This window comes from Podarcis tiliguerta (genome assembly GCF_965153285.1).
Source record: "Podarcis tiliguerta genome assembly, chromosome: 17".
Classification (NCBI taxonomy): domain Eukaryota; kingdom Metazoa; phylum Chordata; class Lepidosauria; order Squamata; family Lacertidae; genus Podarcis; species Podarcis tiliguerta.
Window position 1 is genome coordinate 10,765,528 of NC_139550.1, and position 12,660 is coordinate 10,778,187.

General features: G+C 44.0%; 1 protein-coding gene and 1 long non-coding RNA gene across 3 annotated transcripts in view; one reads left to right on the forward strand and one right to left on the reverse strand.

The window, feature by feature from the left end:
- Positions 1-9,242, reverse strand: part of KCMF1 (potassium channel modulatory factor 1) — a 41,843-nt gene extending 32,601 nt beyond the window's left edge. Inside the window, exon 1 of one of the 2 annotated variants that reach the window (XM_083420425.1) lies at positions 8,561-9,242. In XM_083420425.1, the coding sequence (XP_083276551.1) occupies positions 8,561-8,576 (16 nt within the window). In that variant the 5' untranslated portion in view covers positions 8,577-9,242. Of the gene's footprint in view, positions 1-7,828; positions 7,851-8,560 lie in introns of those variants that run through there. The other variant, XM_083420426.1, reaches the window with a different exon arrangement.
- LOC310667993 lies at positions 2,288-3,995 on the forward strand. Its single transcript, XR_014506520.1, has 2 exons — positions 2,288-3,733; positions 3,839-3,995. It is a non-coding gene; the product is annotated as an uncharacterized lncRNA (long non-coding RNA).
- Positions 9,243-12,660: the final 3,418 nt, after the last annotated feature.

The window sequence follows — 12,660 nt, forward strand, 5'->3', positions numbered from 1 at the left end:
AGGAATATATCTCACCCTGCTCAGCGTCCACTTCTACCTTGGGTATAAGGTCTTTAGGAGCAGCAGACAAGACTAAAAAAAAATTAATGTCTTATTAAGTCCTTGTTCTGCACAGATCATTACGTTTGTACAACCGTGATGTTGCACAGGCCTTCCAAGGCAGGCATTTAGCAAGTAAAATGGTTCAAAGTGCAGTTCATCCCATTAGCTACTGATAAATAGAATTCATTAATAGCTGAATTGCTAATCCAAACTGCACCAACAGGAAAATGTAAAGACATACACATTCAGCATATTCCAATATGTAATATGCCCACATCCTGGCTATATATATATGAATAGATTGTGCTCTGGCTGTCTTAAAACAAAGGATGTGAAGATTTAGTTTCCCTTCCTGGGGGCCACAAATTATTCCATGTTGTATGCTAACTAAAGAACAAAAGCCAAGGGCCTCTGCTTGATAAAGATCTTCAACATATAAAACTACAATAAATCAATTTCAGAACTTAAATAAAAATACACATTAGTAACAAGAATCCCATCAAAGAGGCAGTGAGATCAGTAGGTAACAAAGATATGCGAGGAGTACTAATGAAAGGGAAACTGTGGGGAAGCAAAGTCATTTGCATCCATGTTTATTTACTACATAAGATGCTAGAAAGATGGTCACAAGTGAACCATTATTTTCAAGCATTTAATCTTAAAACAGGACAGAGGTGAGAAAGGATGAGGCTCTAGAACTGACAATTTCGAATTTCAATTTCAAAGCAACAAGTAACTAGGGTTGGAATGTCATCAATCCAAGTTAATATTTTAAGGACTAAAATATGGTAACACTTGATTTCTAAAAATCTGCCTGCCTCCTTGCCAATAGGGTAGTAGCCAAAACAAGAGTCTTCAGGAAATAACATGTTCATCAGATAAATTAGTGAAATAAATAACATGTTCATCAGATAAATTAGTGAAAAGTAAACTATAGTCCTTAAAATATAAAGTAAACTTTTATTCTATATAAAGCCTTATATGAAGGCTTTATATAGAAGGAAAATCACTTGCTTTTTTGGGGGGGGGGGGGAATCAGCAGTCTGCAATGGGAAGTTTTGCTTCACCAGCCTCTTAAGATTCATTGAGGATGTCAAGAACAAAGACAGTCTTGACATTTTGTGTTTGAGCTTTCAAAGAGAGAGCGTTACTAAATGCTCTTAAGGAAATTTAGCAGTTATAGGATAAGGAGATGGGTATTACAAACTAGTAACTAGTTAAGCAAAGCAGAAAGCATGGGATAGTCCTACATGAATAGTTTTCACAGGAGAGGGAAGTAAACAGTGAACACTCTAACAACAATGTATATACTTGGCAAGTGCCAGTTAATGCACAGAATGCAAGCTGGAGTGAACAGCACTGATAGTCAAAGTTTGTAATTGTGTCACGAAATCATTTGGAATTTTTTTAAGCAAACAGAATAACTTAAACATATTCAACTTCAGCACCAAGAAATCCTAACTTCACATGTAATCCAGATAAAATAAAAATATTGTCCATCAGTATTTCTTCAATACCCTTATTTAACCTACTTTAGACATACTCCCCTGAAGCAGAAGGTATGCAGCTTGTGGGTACTCCTTCATCCATTACCTCTCTGATAATGAAGGTGGCAACGGGCCTTTTATCATTTCTAACTGGTTCATCAGCTGCAGCCTTTTCTGGAGAAGATGAACCTACTGCCAGTTACCCATGCCCTGGTTAATTCCAGACTCAACTACTGCAGTAGTTCTTTGCATGGGGCTGCCTTTTTGAAAACACAGACACTTCAATTAATGGAAAATGCTGCTGGCATCTTCAGGGATCGAGACAAAAAAAGGAAAAAAAAGAAATGTTGTTTTATCTGTATTCTTTGCCGATTTGTTTCTGGGTTCAATTTAAAGGGCTCACGCTAACCTTTAAAGCCCTAAACAAATTAGGACAGATTGCCCAAAAAACCTAGACAGCATCTTAAAAAGCAGAGACATCACCTTACCAACAAAGGTCCGTATAGTTAAAGCTATGGTTTTCCCTGTAGTGATGTATGGAAGTGAGAGCTGGACCATAAAGAAGGCTGATTGCCGAAAAATTGATGCTTTTGAATTATGGTGCTGGAGGAGACTCTTGAGAGTCCCATGGACTGCAAGAAGATCAAACCTATCCATTCTTCAGGAAATCCCCCATGAGTGCTCACTGGAAGAACAGATCCTGAAGCTGAGACTCCAATACTTTGGCCACCTCATGAGAAGAGAAGACTCCCTGGAAAAGAACCTGATGTTGGGAAAGATGGAGGGCACAAGGAGAAGGGGACAACAGAAGACGAGATGGTTGGACAGTGTTCTCGAAGCTACCAGCATAAGTTTGACCAAACTGCAGGAGGCAGTGGAAGACAGGAGTGCCTGGCGTGCTCTGGTCCATGGGGTCACGAAGAGTCGGACACGACTAAACGACTAAACAACAACAACACCCAAAAAACACACCTGCATATCAAAACTGCGTATTTGCAGGACGGACAGAAGATCCAGAACATTTTTATGTCATCTGGTGGAACTTTTATTTCCTTTGCTTCAGACTTAGGTGTTCAATATTCAACACTCATGCCAGTTAAGGAAACATGGATGTCTTGGTGTCACTAATTCTGTTTCTTATTATTTATTGGTTGTTATGTATATGGTACAATGTAAAATCCTGCTACTGCACTTTTGGATTACTAAAAATGTCAATAAAAAAAACCCTTGGACGTCATGCTCTCTATGCTACTCATACATAAGATCAGATAGGTGGGTCCTTGAGACACAGCCTCCTCAGTGGTAGCACCAAGATTGTAAAAGGTCTAGAAAACTTCCTCCTGGTGAAGATCTACCATGCTTATCTTCTGCTTTCAGACAGTTAGTAAAGCCTTTCTTTAAAATCCCAGTTTGGTACAATATATGAACTGTTATTTCCTGGAGTTTTTAGCTTGCTTTTTGATAGTTTTAATTGCTGTTGTTATATCGTTATGTGTTTCTGAAGTTTCATTTTACCTTAATGTGTTTTTATACTCCTACTGTAAACTGCTTCTATTGTTTTAACAGAAAAGTGGGATTCATTAATACAACTAATTCCCTAGCAGCCCTCCTCACTCTGCTTAGTCTAGGAAATTGATCAACATTCCTTGATCAGTATTCCTCCTCCTGCTTAGGCACATGGATAATAAGCTCATATTTCCCCTCTTTGTATTCCTACACTGGTTTCCAGTCTCAGGTATAAGCTCCTTGTCCTTACCTGCAAACCTCTCCATAGCCTTAACCTCCTTTATCTCTGATTTTTACATGTCTAGATATGACTGCCTGTGACCTTTGCTCCACCAACTCCACTACCCACAGGTGTCCCAAGATCCCCTGTTCCTTGAAATTACTTTCTCCCCTGGAACTGCCTTCCAGGAAACTTCATGGTGCCCCTTCTCTCTTTTCCTTCAAAACCAAGCTTTTCTGTGAAGACTTTGACACAACTCACATTCCCCTCCATAACTCAACCTAAATGTGTTTAACTGAAATAACATTATTCCTCTGTTAACTTCTGCCTTCACTTCCACCCCTCACCTCTGTTCTTTCATTTTTTTGGTTACAGATTGTTTGTATACTGTGATGTCAAATGTCAGTGTGGCTTTACAGAGTACAAGAGGACAAGCAGAGTAGAGTGCTTACAAGGTCTCCCATCCCCTGCAACAATTGTGAGTACCTACGCACTAGGGGCCAGGGACGGGGAATCCAGGCTATGTTATGCACTGTACACAGAATAAATTGAATCAAGTTATTCCTCTTTTTCATTATATTAGGACAGGGTCAGCACAATCAAAAGGAACCCACTACTTCAAGACGTAGTTTCCATTAACTTAATGATTTTAAAGGAGAATTAGAAGAATTCATGGAGCATCAAGAATCTCACTGATTATGAGCCACGAGAATTAAAAACAAACTTCCTACTCAAAGGCAGTATACCTCTGCTAGCTTGATGCCCTGTTTGTCCCACGGTCATCTGGTTAACTGCTGTTGTAAACAGAATCTGGATGAAATAGGCTTTTGGCAATTCTCAACATCCAGTCATAGGATCATAGGATCATAGAATTGGAAGGGACCCTGAGGATCATCTAGTCCAACCTCCTGCAATGCGTATTACAAAGACCAATTTGTACAATATTTGGAGCAATACACTAACCTACAATGTCACACATTATTACAGACATTGTTTCAAACTTGTTATGTACTTGTTTCTGGAGCTGTGCATCCTAAGTGCCAAAACCGGGTACCAGCCAAAGAATGCCAAAATAAGTGTGGAATCAAGCTAAGTCCAAGCCATCCCTACTACAATGCATCTGCAAAAACCATTTCTTCAAAAACAATGACAATGTCATGGGGCAGTTCAGAACTATCATAAAACAGAGGAGAATTTGCCTTTCAGATATATACTTTTCCCCAACAAATGTTCCCACAAACCTACAGCCAGGATCAAGATTGCTCAGCTGCCATACCCCAAAGAGGGAGCAACAAAAAATATGGTCTGAGCACTGAAAATATATCAAACACAACTGTTCAGCAAGCAGTTTCACTGAAAGCCAATAACTAGTTGCAGAATCAAAGCTTTCCTTTACTAAGCTACCAGCAGGGATCTGGAGCAGCCACACTACATAAACTGTCAGCATGCTCTAGTAGGCACTGAGGCCACATCCAATATCAGATCAGCTACAAGTTAAGCAGGCTGACTTCCTGGAACTCCAGCTTTGGTTCCCAAGTCTTTGCCACCAGTTAATATACCCCAACCCAAGGCTTCTCAGATCATTAACACATAGTTCTCTCAAACAGCTGTCTGATGCACAAAAACTTTCTACTGTATTTCCATTTGTCTTCTTATTTGCTTCCTGCTAAGACTCAAACTGCGTGTCCAGATAACTACTTGTGAGAAAATCAACATTACTCACTGAAACAGGAGTTACTCAGGTAATTTCACAGCTGATGTAGATTTATTAGTGGACAAAATGGTCAGGGAACTCAGAAGGTGCCAAAACAAGCATTGTAGCCATGTTTGCATCATATTTTAGTGTCCTCTTTTATGGACTGGCCACAACAAAAACAACAACCAAAATACTAATACAGCAAACACTAAAACAAGATGCAGCTAAGAATAATATCCATAATTTGCAAAACAACACTCCAGATTATCACACTTCTTTCAGATTTTTTTAGTGTGTCTGAGTTTGGGTTGATGCACGTTAATAAAAAAAATATTATCTCTCTTCATCATTGAACTCTCATTGCAGGAACTAAAACTGACTTTAAGGCTGCAGCCCTATGAACATTGAACTGGGGCTTCCAAGTAAAAATGCACATGATCAGGCTGTAAAACGGCAAAAGTTCACAAATTACAAGGACATGTGCACATGCACCAAGTTGATTGTGTGGCTGCAGAATCTCCAAGATCCTACAATTAAGCAAATACTTTGAAATCAGCTATTATTACAGTCATTTATAGTAGAAAGCTCTCACACTTTGAAGAGCTGGCATCTACAGGATACATATAAACCTCAGACGTACTTGACATCTCTCCGTTATAATTTTAATTAGCACAGCTACAATGGAGCTTTATTCCACTACTATACTTGAAGCCTGCACACAACTGGATTGCAGCCCTTTTAAGAACCATTCAGCCTCAAAAGGACAACAGTAAAATAACTTACTATTCACTAATTTAAAAGCAACAGCTCTGCTGGATCAGACCAAGGATTCATCTAGTCCAGCAGTCTGTCCCCAACAGTATTCAATCAGAGGCCTGCAGGAAGCCAACAAGCAGAGCAGAAAGGGAACAACACTCCCATATCATCTGACCCCTAGCAAATGGTATTCAGTGGCTTACTGTCTATGAACAGGGAGGTTCCATGATAGGCATACCTCTCCATGAATTCATCAAATCCCCTGGTAAAGTTATTTAAGCTGTGTTCATTGACACATCTGGCAGCAAATTCCATTAGCTAATGGAATTTCAACTGTCAAAAGGCACTAACCAATAGTAAATATGGAAGACTGAACTTTACATAACACTGAAAAACTATCTTCCATCTTTTACTGTTGGGTTCGTCGTGCCCTTTGATAGCTGGAATTTGCTAATGGAATTAGCTAATGGAGTTCCAACTATCAAAAAGACACCAACCATTAGTAAAAAATGGAAGATTATTTTTCACGTAATCGAAGTTAACACTTTCAGCAACATTTAACATTTAAATACAAAAGTTTATTGTTGTCATGGATTACTTATTCCTCAGTATCATTAATATATACGTATCTGCCTCCATGACAATGTTCCATATCCATTGGCTGTTAAATTCGTACTTGCTTGTTTAAAGGTTTTACTACATATAACTTCTGTATGTCATCTTATTGCTAATTAACATCACCAGAAAAATGGAAACAAAACAAAATATGGTCCATTAGTCACACATAAATCTTCCTATTACCCACAAACCTTTTCAAATTTTCAGTTTCTCTCACTGTTTGATCATTGATCATCCATTTACTTCCACATCAACAAAAAAAGAATATCAAGAGCAATGTGAACTATTGTCCGTGTTGCCTTCTATGGTGCTGCAAAATGTGAGTAAACAAAAGGAGGAAGGCAGCATACAATTATATCCAAGAAAGTAAGTTTCAAGTTAGCTGTGGCTAATGTGTGGCCCTCCAGAACTTGGTGAACTACCATTCCCATAAGCGCCACCAGAACAGTAAACGATCAAGGAAGATGAAGGTCCTTGTAGAGCAACATCAGGAGGACCACACATTAGCCACTTATTTTTTAAGGTGTCATATTGTAAATAGCTATTGTGAATTTATCAGCCCATATGCACATATATGCCACAAAGACGCTTGAATAGATATATACTTGAATGGTCAGCCAGTATGGTGCATTGGTTAGGGTCAAATTAGGACCTGCGAGACCAGAGTTCAAATTCCCACTTGGCCATGAAGTTCAGTGGCTGACCTTGGGCCAGCCACAGCTTCTCAGACTAGCCTGCCTCACAGGGCTATTGGGGGGATTAAATGAAGAGGGGGAGAACCACACTGAGCAACTTGGAGAAAAAGGCAGAATGTAAATGTGGTAAATAATAAATAATTCTTACTTGCCCTAGACGAGACCTATCAGATTAGATAGAATTGCAATTTACTAGTTTCTCAACAGCTACTCAGATTACAATCAACTTTACAGCAAAAAAGTATGAAAATATATATTCAGCCACCTTAGAATATCATCCAAGCCCTTATCTACATCAACAATCCGGCCCTATATATTCACTCTCCCTTAGGGAACCTTTTCAACTTTACATTATTTGCTGCTCTTCATGGCTACCACCCATCACAAGCCTTTCTCTGCCATCCAAAATAAGAATTCCCTGAAGCATATGCTGCAAGTCACACCAACTCTGATGTGTTCCCAGTTTCAACTTCCTCTTCAAAACTCACTTCCTCAGATGTCCACACTTCACTTTGGCACAACTCTGTGTGCACATTTCTCTTACCAGATTAACACACATACGAAGTGCCCTCTGTGCACTTTTCAGGCTTCTGGTACCCACACATTACCCTCCTCGCCAGGCATATATCCCCACTGGTACTGCTGCCAGTTTTTCTCCACCATTTAATCATCGTCCACCCCACCCATAACTTTGACGAGCATGCATCCATTTTCCTTCGGCAATACAGTGCCAAACTACATTTGTCCTCCCTCTGCGTTGCCCCCACTTCTTTCCCAACATCCTCTCCTTGCGCATAGCCACCCCTACCTGCCATTCTCCCTTCCTCTTGCTTCACCAAGCCTAGACACCGAAATGTAGCTTCCCTCTCCGGCTCCAGTCCCAAGCGCTCACTTGCCGTTAGCCCTGAAGCCTTATGTACGCCATTCCCACGTGCCCCACAACAACCCCCAACTCTGTCCGGCAATGCAAGCCTGCCCCTAAAACCCACCCTTCCTATTCTCCCCCCAACCCCGCCAAGCCATGGGCTTCCCTGCCCTGCCAGCTGGGCCTGGCTCGCTCACATCCACTCTTCCCCTCCGTATCAAATCACGCCCGCCATAAAGGCGCAGATCGTCCCGGGAAACGGGGCGGCATTCATTCGCCCCATAACTACTATATTCCCCCCCTTAGGGCGGGGCCAAAGCCAGGCCAGGCTCTGAGGCGCCCACAACCGCCTGGGCCTCGTTTTTTTTTTAGGCCGCAGTTCAGGCCACCTCCTGGTCCGGGACGAAAAGGGAGCCGTAACGGACACAGGCCCCATGACAATGCAAAGCAGCTCCGGCCCGCCCTTCTCCCGCCACCGCCGGCTGCGGCTGCTACCCGAGGCCCGGCTCCGCTGCCGACTTACGAACTACCGCCACCCCTCCTAGTGCAGCGTCGGCGGCGCCATGATGATCCACCTCTCGCTCTCTCCTTGGCTCCCTTTCCTTCTCCCCATCCCCCGCCCGGTGTCGCCCAGGCCCGGCCAGCAGCAGCAGCAGCGGCCCCGCACTCACTCACCTTCATGTCGGGACATCCTAGTTCAGAGGAGAAGGCGGCGGCAGCGGCCCGGCCCGGCCCAGCCCAGGCCCGTCCCGGGCTCCAGTTCCCTTCCCCCCCCCCCACTTCCCTCCCCACCCTCCCACCCACCCCCGGTCTTGGCTGTCCGGCACCGGCTCCGCAGCCTGGGCCCGGGCGAGGCTCGAGGCTGGGCCTAGCCTCTCCCAAGTCACCCCCTCCGTGTGCAGGAGGCGGCTCGCTTCGGCGCGGGCGGGCGGAGGGAGGCGAATCGACTCCGGCGGCGCCGCCGCTCGTAGTAGTAGTGATGGTGAGGCCTCTCCGGGATGGTGGCGGTGGCGGCGGCTGCAGTTCCTCCCTCCCCGCCTTCCCGGGAGGCAGCAAGCGGGCGGGCGGGTGCCGCCGCCGTGACACGGTGACTCTGTAAGCTCGCTCAGGGCCCCGCCAGCTCCTAGCGCCGCCCTCCCGCCCGACGACGACAGCAGCGGCGGCGGGTCTCGTCGGTCTCCCTGGTCTATTCCCCTCCCCACGTCGTCCGTCGTCGTCGTCGTCCTACCACCACGCTCGGCGGTAACAGCGCCGCCGCCGCCGCTGCCTCTTCCTCCTCCTCCTCCTCCTAGCCCGGCCTGCCCAGCCTACCTCCCCTTCTCTCTGTCTCTCCTCCCGCCCGCCGAGAGGAAGAGGAAATAACACAGCGGGCCAGAGAGGGAGGAAAGAGCCGGCCGGGCGGCTGAGGGGAGGAGGGTCTCGCCTTCCCCTCACGCACCTCAGCCCCGCTTTCGGCTCTCAAGCCTTTTCCCTCACAAAACCGCCTTCTTTCCCCTCACAAAACGCGCTTTCCCCTCTGGGCGGCTACAACAACCGCTCGTTTGAAGAATAAAATGAAATAGAGAAGCTGGGCTTCAGCCTCGGAAGACCAGGCCCCACAGCCCTCCCCATAGATGTACAGCTTGGGAGATGTGCAGAAATTTGGGCGTCGGGGCGGAATTCCTACATCGCTTATGGATTTGGTTTTTTTTACTAAGACTCTGGTCCAAACTCCAAGCGCTGGTTTCTTCCCCGCCCTTGCAGCTTTGGGGGTCCCAGCAGCACACACTGGGCTACCACGTTAATTCACATGTCAGGAAGGCATCGTTTGAAGACAGTAGGGTTTGTTTCCGAGTCAACTCGGGAGGCTCGGCTTGGAATCAGAGAATGGTTGGAAGGGGACCCTGAGGGTCGTCTAGTTCAACCCCCCTGCAATGCAGGGATGCCAGCTAAATTAGGCGTGGCCGATGGCCATCTAACTTCTGCTTAAAAACCTCCAAGGAAAGAAAGTCTTGCCACCTCTTTTGGGAGTCTATTGAACAGCTCTTCCTGTCAGAAAGCTCTTGCTGGTGTTTAGTAGGAATCTCTTTATTCTGGTAGCTTGAATCCATTGGTTCATGTCCTAGCCTCCAGAGCACGAGAAAAAAAGCATGCACCATCTTCCATGTGACAAGTCCTTGAGATATTTGAAAATTGCTATCAAATCTCCTCTCAGTCCTCTTATCCAGGCTAAACATACCAAACTCCCTCAACCTTTCCTCAGTAAGGCTTGGTTTCCAGACCCTTGATCATCTTGGTCACCCTCACCTGCACAAGGTCCATCTTGTCAATATCCTTCTTAAATTGTGATGTCCAGAACTGGACAAAGTAATCCTAGTCTGGTCTGACCAAGGAAGAATAGATTATTGCTATGACTTCCTTTGATCTGGACTCTATACTTCTTGATAATGCAGCCTAAAACAGCATTAGCTTGTTTTGCTGCTGCATCACACTGTGGATTCATGCAAAGCTTGTGGTCTACTAAGATCCCTAGATCCTTTTCACATATGTACTACTGGCAATCCAGGTGTCTCCCATCTTATATTTGTGCAGTTGGTTCTTCCTGCCTAAGTGCAGAATCTCTCCAATCTGTTAAGGTCACATTGAATCCCAATTCTGTCTTCTGTGACATTGGCTACTCCTTCCTGTTTGCTAATTTCCCCTCTCACACTGTTACTCTTGATCAGTTTTCTGCCCTGGCCGTGGGTAGTTGTGTGGGTTTTTTAAACCAAAGAGCACCCCTCCCACCCAAAAAAACCCATATATATTTATGTCTCGAAGTCCACTAGAATTTCAAACTCAGAGTCGGAGACATATTTACACTTGCAAATCCTTCTCTTAATCCATTTTCTTGTTTACAGGTAAAAGTATCTGTAGTGGGTCCTCACATATATATTCACACTGTGGAAGAGTGAAGCAGCTAGAGGGTTGGACTAGGACCTGGGAGACAAGGGTTCAAGCTGGCATAAAGCTCTGTAGATGATCTTGGGACAGTCATAGGCTCAACCTAACCTACCTTACAGGTTTGTTATGAGGATAAAATGGGGCAGAGGAGAAGTCTGTATGCCACCGTGCATTCTTTGGGGGACAGATGGAATATAAATGTAATATTAAATAAAATAAACACTTTTGGTATGACCTCAAAGTGTCTGTAACAGCATGTGTGATTTTGAGCCTTTATTCCATAGAGGGATCATAGTCAGCAGTTAAATTATTCAAGCATTTCACTTCAACTAATTTATGTAGATTCCAACTTGCTGGCTCACCCTGTTCATCACCCTCATCTTCTTTTGTTCATAATTTTATCAGCTCCTCTAACACTTCATTAGTCAATGTTACTCTTTGTCCCTCAATTAATTCTTCAATTTCTTCCTCAAGGGTATCAGTGAAGCCATCACCGATCCCTTGCCTGGCCATCTGAACAATTCCACTTCATTGTCAATAGTAGGGAAATCCTTAAAATCATTCACACGTTCTTTGCTTAAGTTTCGCCAACATGCATTGACTGATTCAGGCTTGATTGCATCCATAGCCTGCTTAATATATGTGATGCAATTGGTAATGTTAAAGGCCTTCCAACACTCAATCACATTAAGACTGGGATCAGCATCCCTAGCATTATGGACCCATGAGGATGTAAGCCTATGTAAGTTGCCTTGAAACAGCAAATAAAACCTTGCTCATCAGGTTGGATGATGGAGGTGATATTGGGGCGGGGGGGGGGGTCGAGAGAGAGAAAGACAACTTCAACATTACTACATGATACCTCAGTTTAAGAACAGTCCTGTTTACGAACGATTCGGTTTATGAACTCTGCAAAACTGGAAGTAGTGTCCCGGTTTGCGAACTTTACCTCGGTCTAAGAACGGAATCTGAACTGTAAGGACCCTGGTGGCAGGAGGCCTCATTAGGGAAAGCATGCCTCAGTTTAAGAACAGTTTTGGTTTAAGAACAGACTTCCGGAAAGGATTAAGTTCATAAACCGAGGTACCACTGTATGTGCAAAGTGCAGTGACCAGGAGCATTGTCTACAAACAGCAACACTTGATCAAGTTCTTTCTCCGCAAGGTACCACTTAATCTCCAGGACAAAGTAGTTGTGGAACCAACGCAGATCGACATGCCATCTCTCAGTAAGTCCAGCACAACAAGTTTTTCCTCCAGCTTTGAAACATTGCTGGCTCTTCAGCTGCACACCAATACATATAGGTGACTTGCGTTTTGGGGCAATGTTGCACTGTTCTTTAATCACTAACCATGCTCAGTGAGGGGACCACACTTACTCTGAGGCTGTTTGATGAGTGGAAGGGCAAGTGGGATTTCCTGTGCTTTTTTTCCTGATGGCTCACCCCGTTTTTTCTGGCTGAGCATGCATGGTTGAATTTGCATGAGGTGAACACGTGTAATAAGTGGTTGTGTTGCATTATCGTTTGTGACCATTTGCAACAAATTGGGACCTCAGAAAATGTATTGGAAGTGCAAGTAAATCCAGAAGAACAGGATTCGTACCATTTATTAATTTTGTTCTGGTCCAAATCTGACCAACTGCAAGATGCTGACTTCTCAAACAACTGCCAATATAGCAGCAAAAAAGCTGTGGAGAAGCCTGTGGCAGAATTTTCTGTCAGGCCATTTTATGGGATGGGTTTTGAAGTGTTGGCCCCCTCACTCAATTCTCAAAATGGTCCTCCATAATAACAGCTTTGTGACAAAAGGCAAGTTTAATCAAAGTAGTATGTTGAATTTCTTTAATTGCCA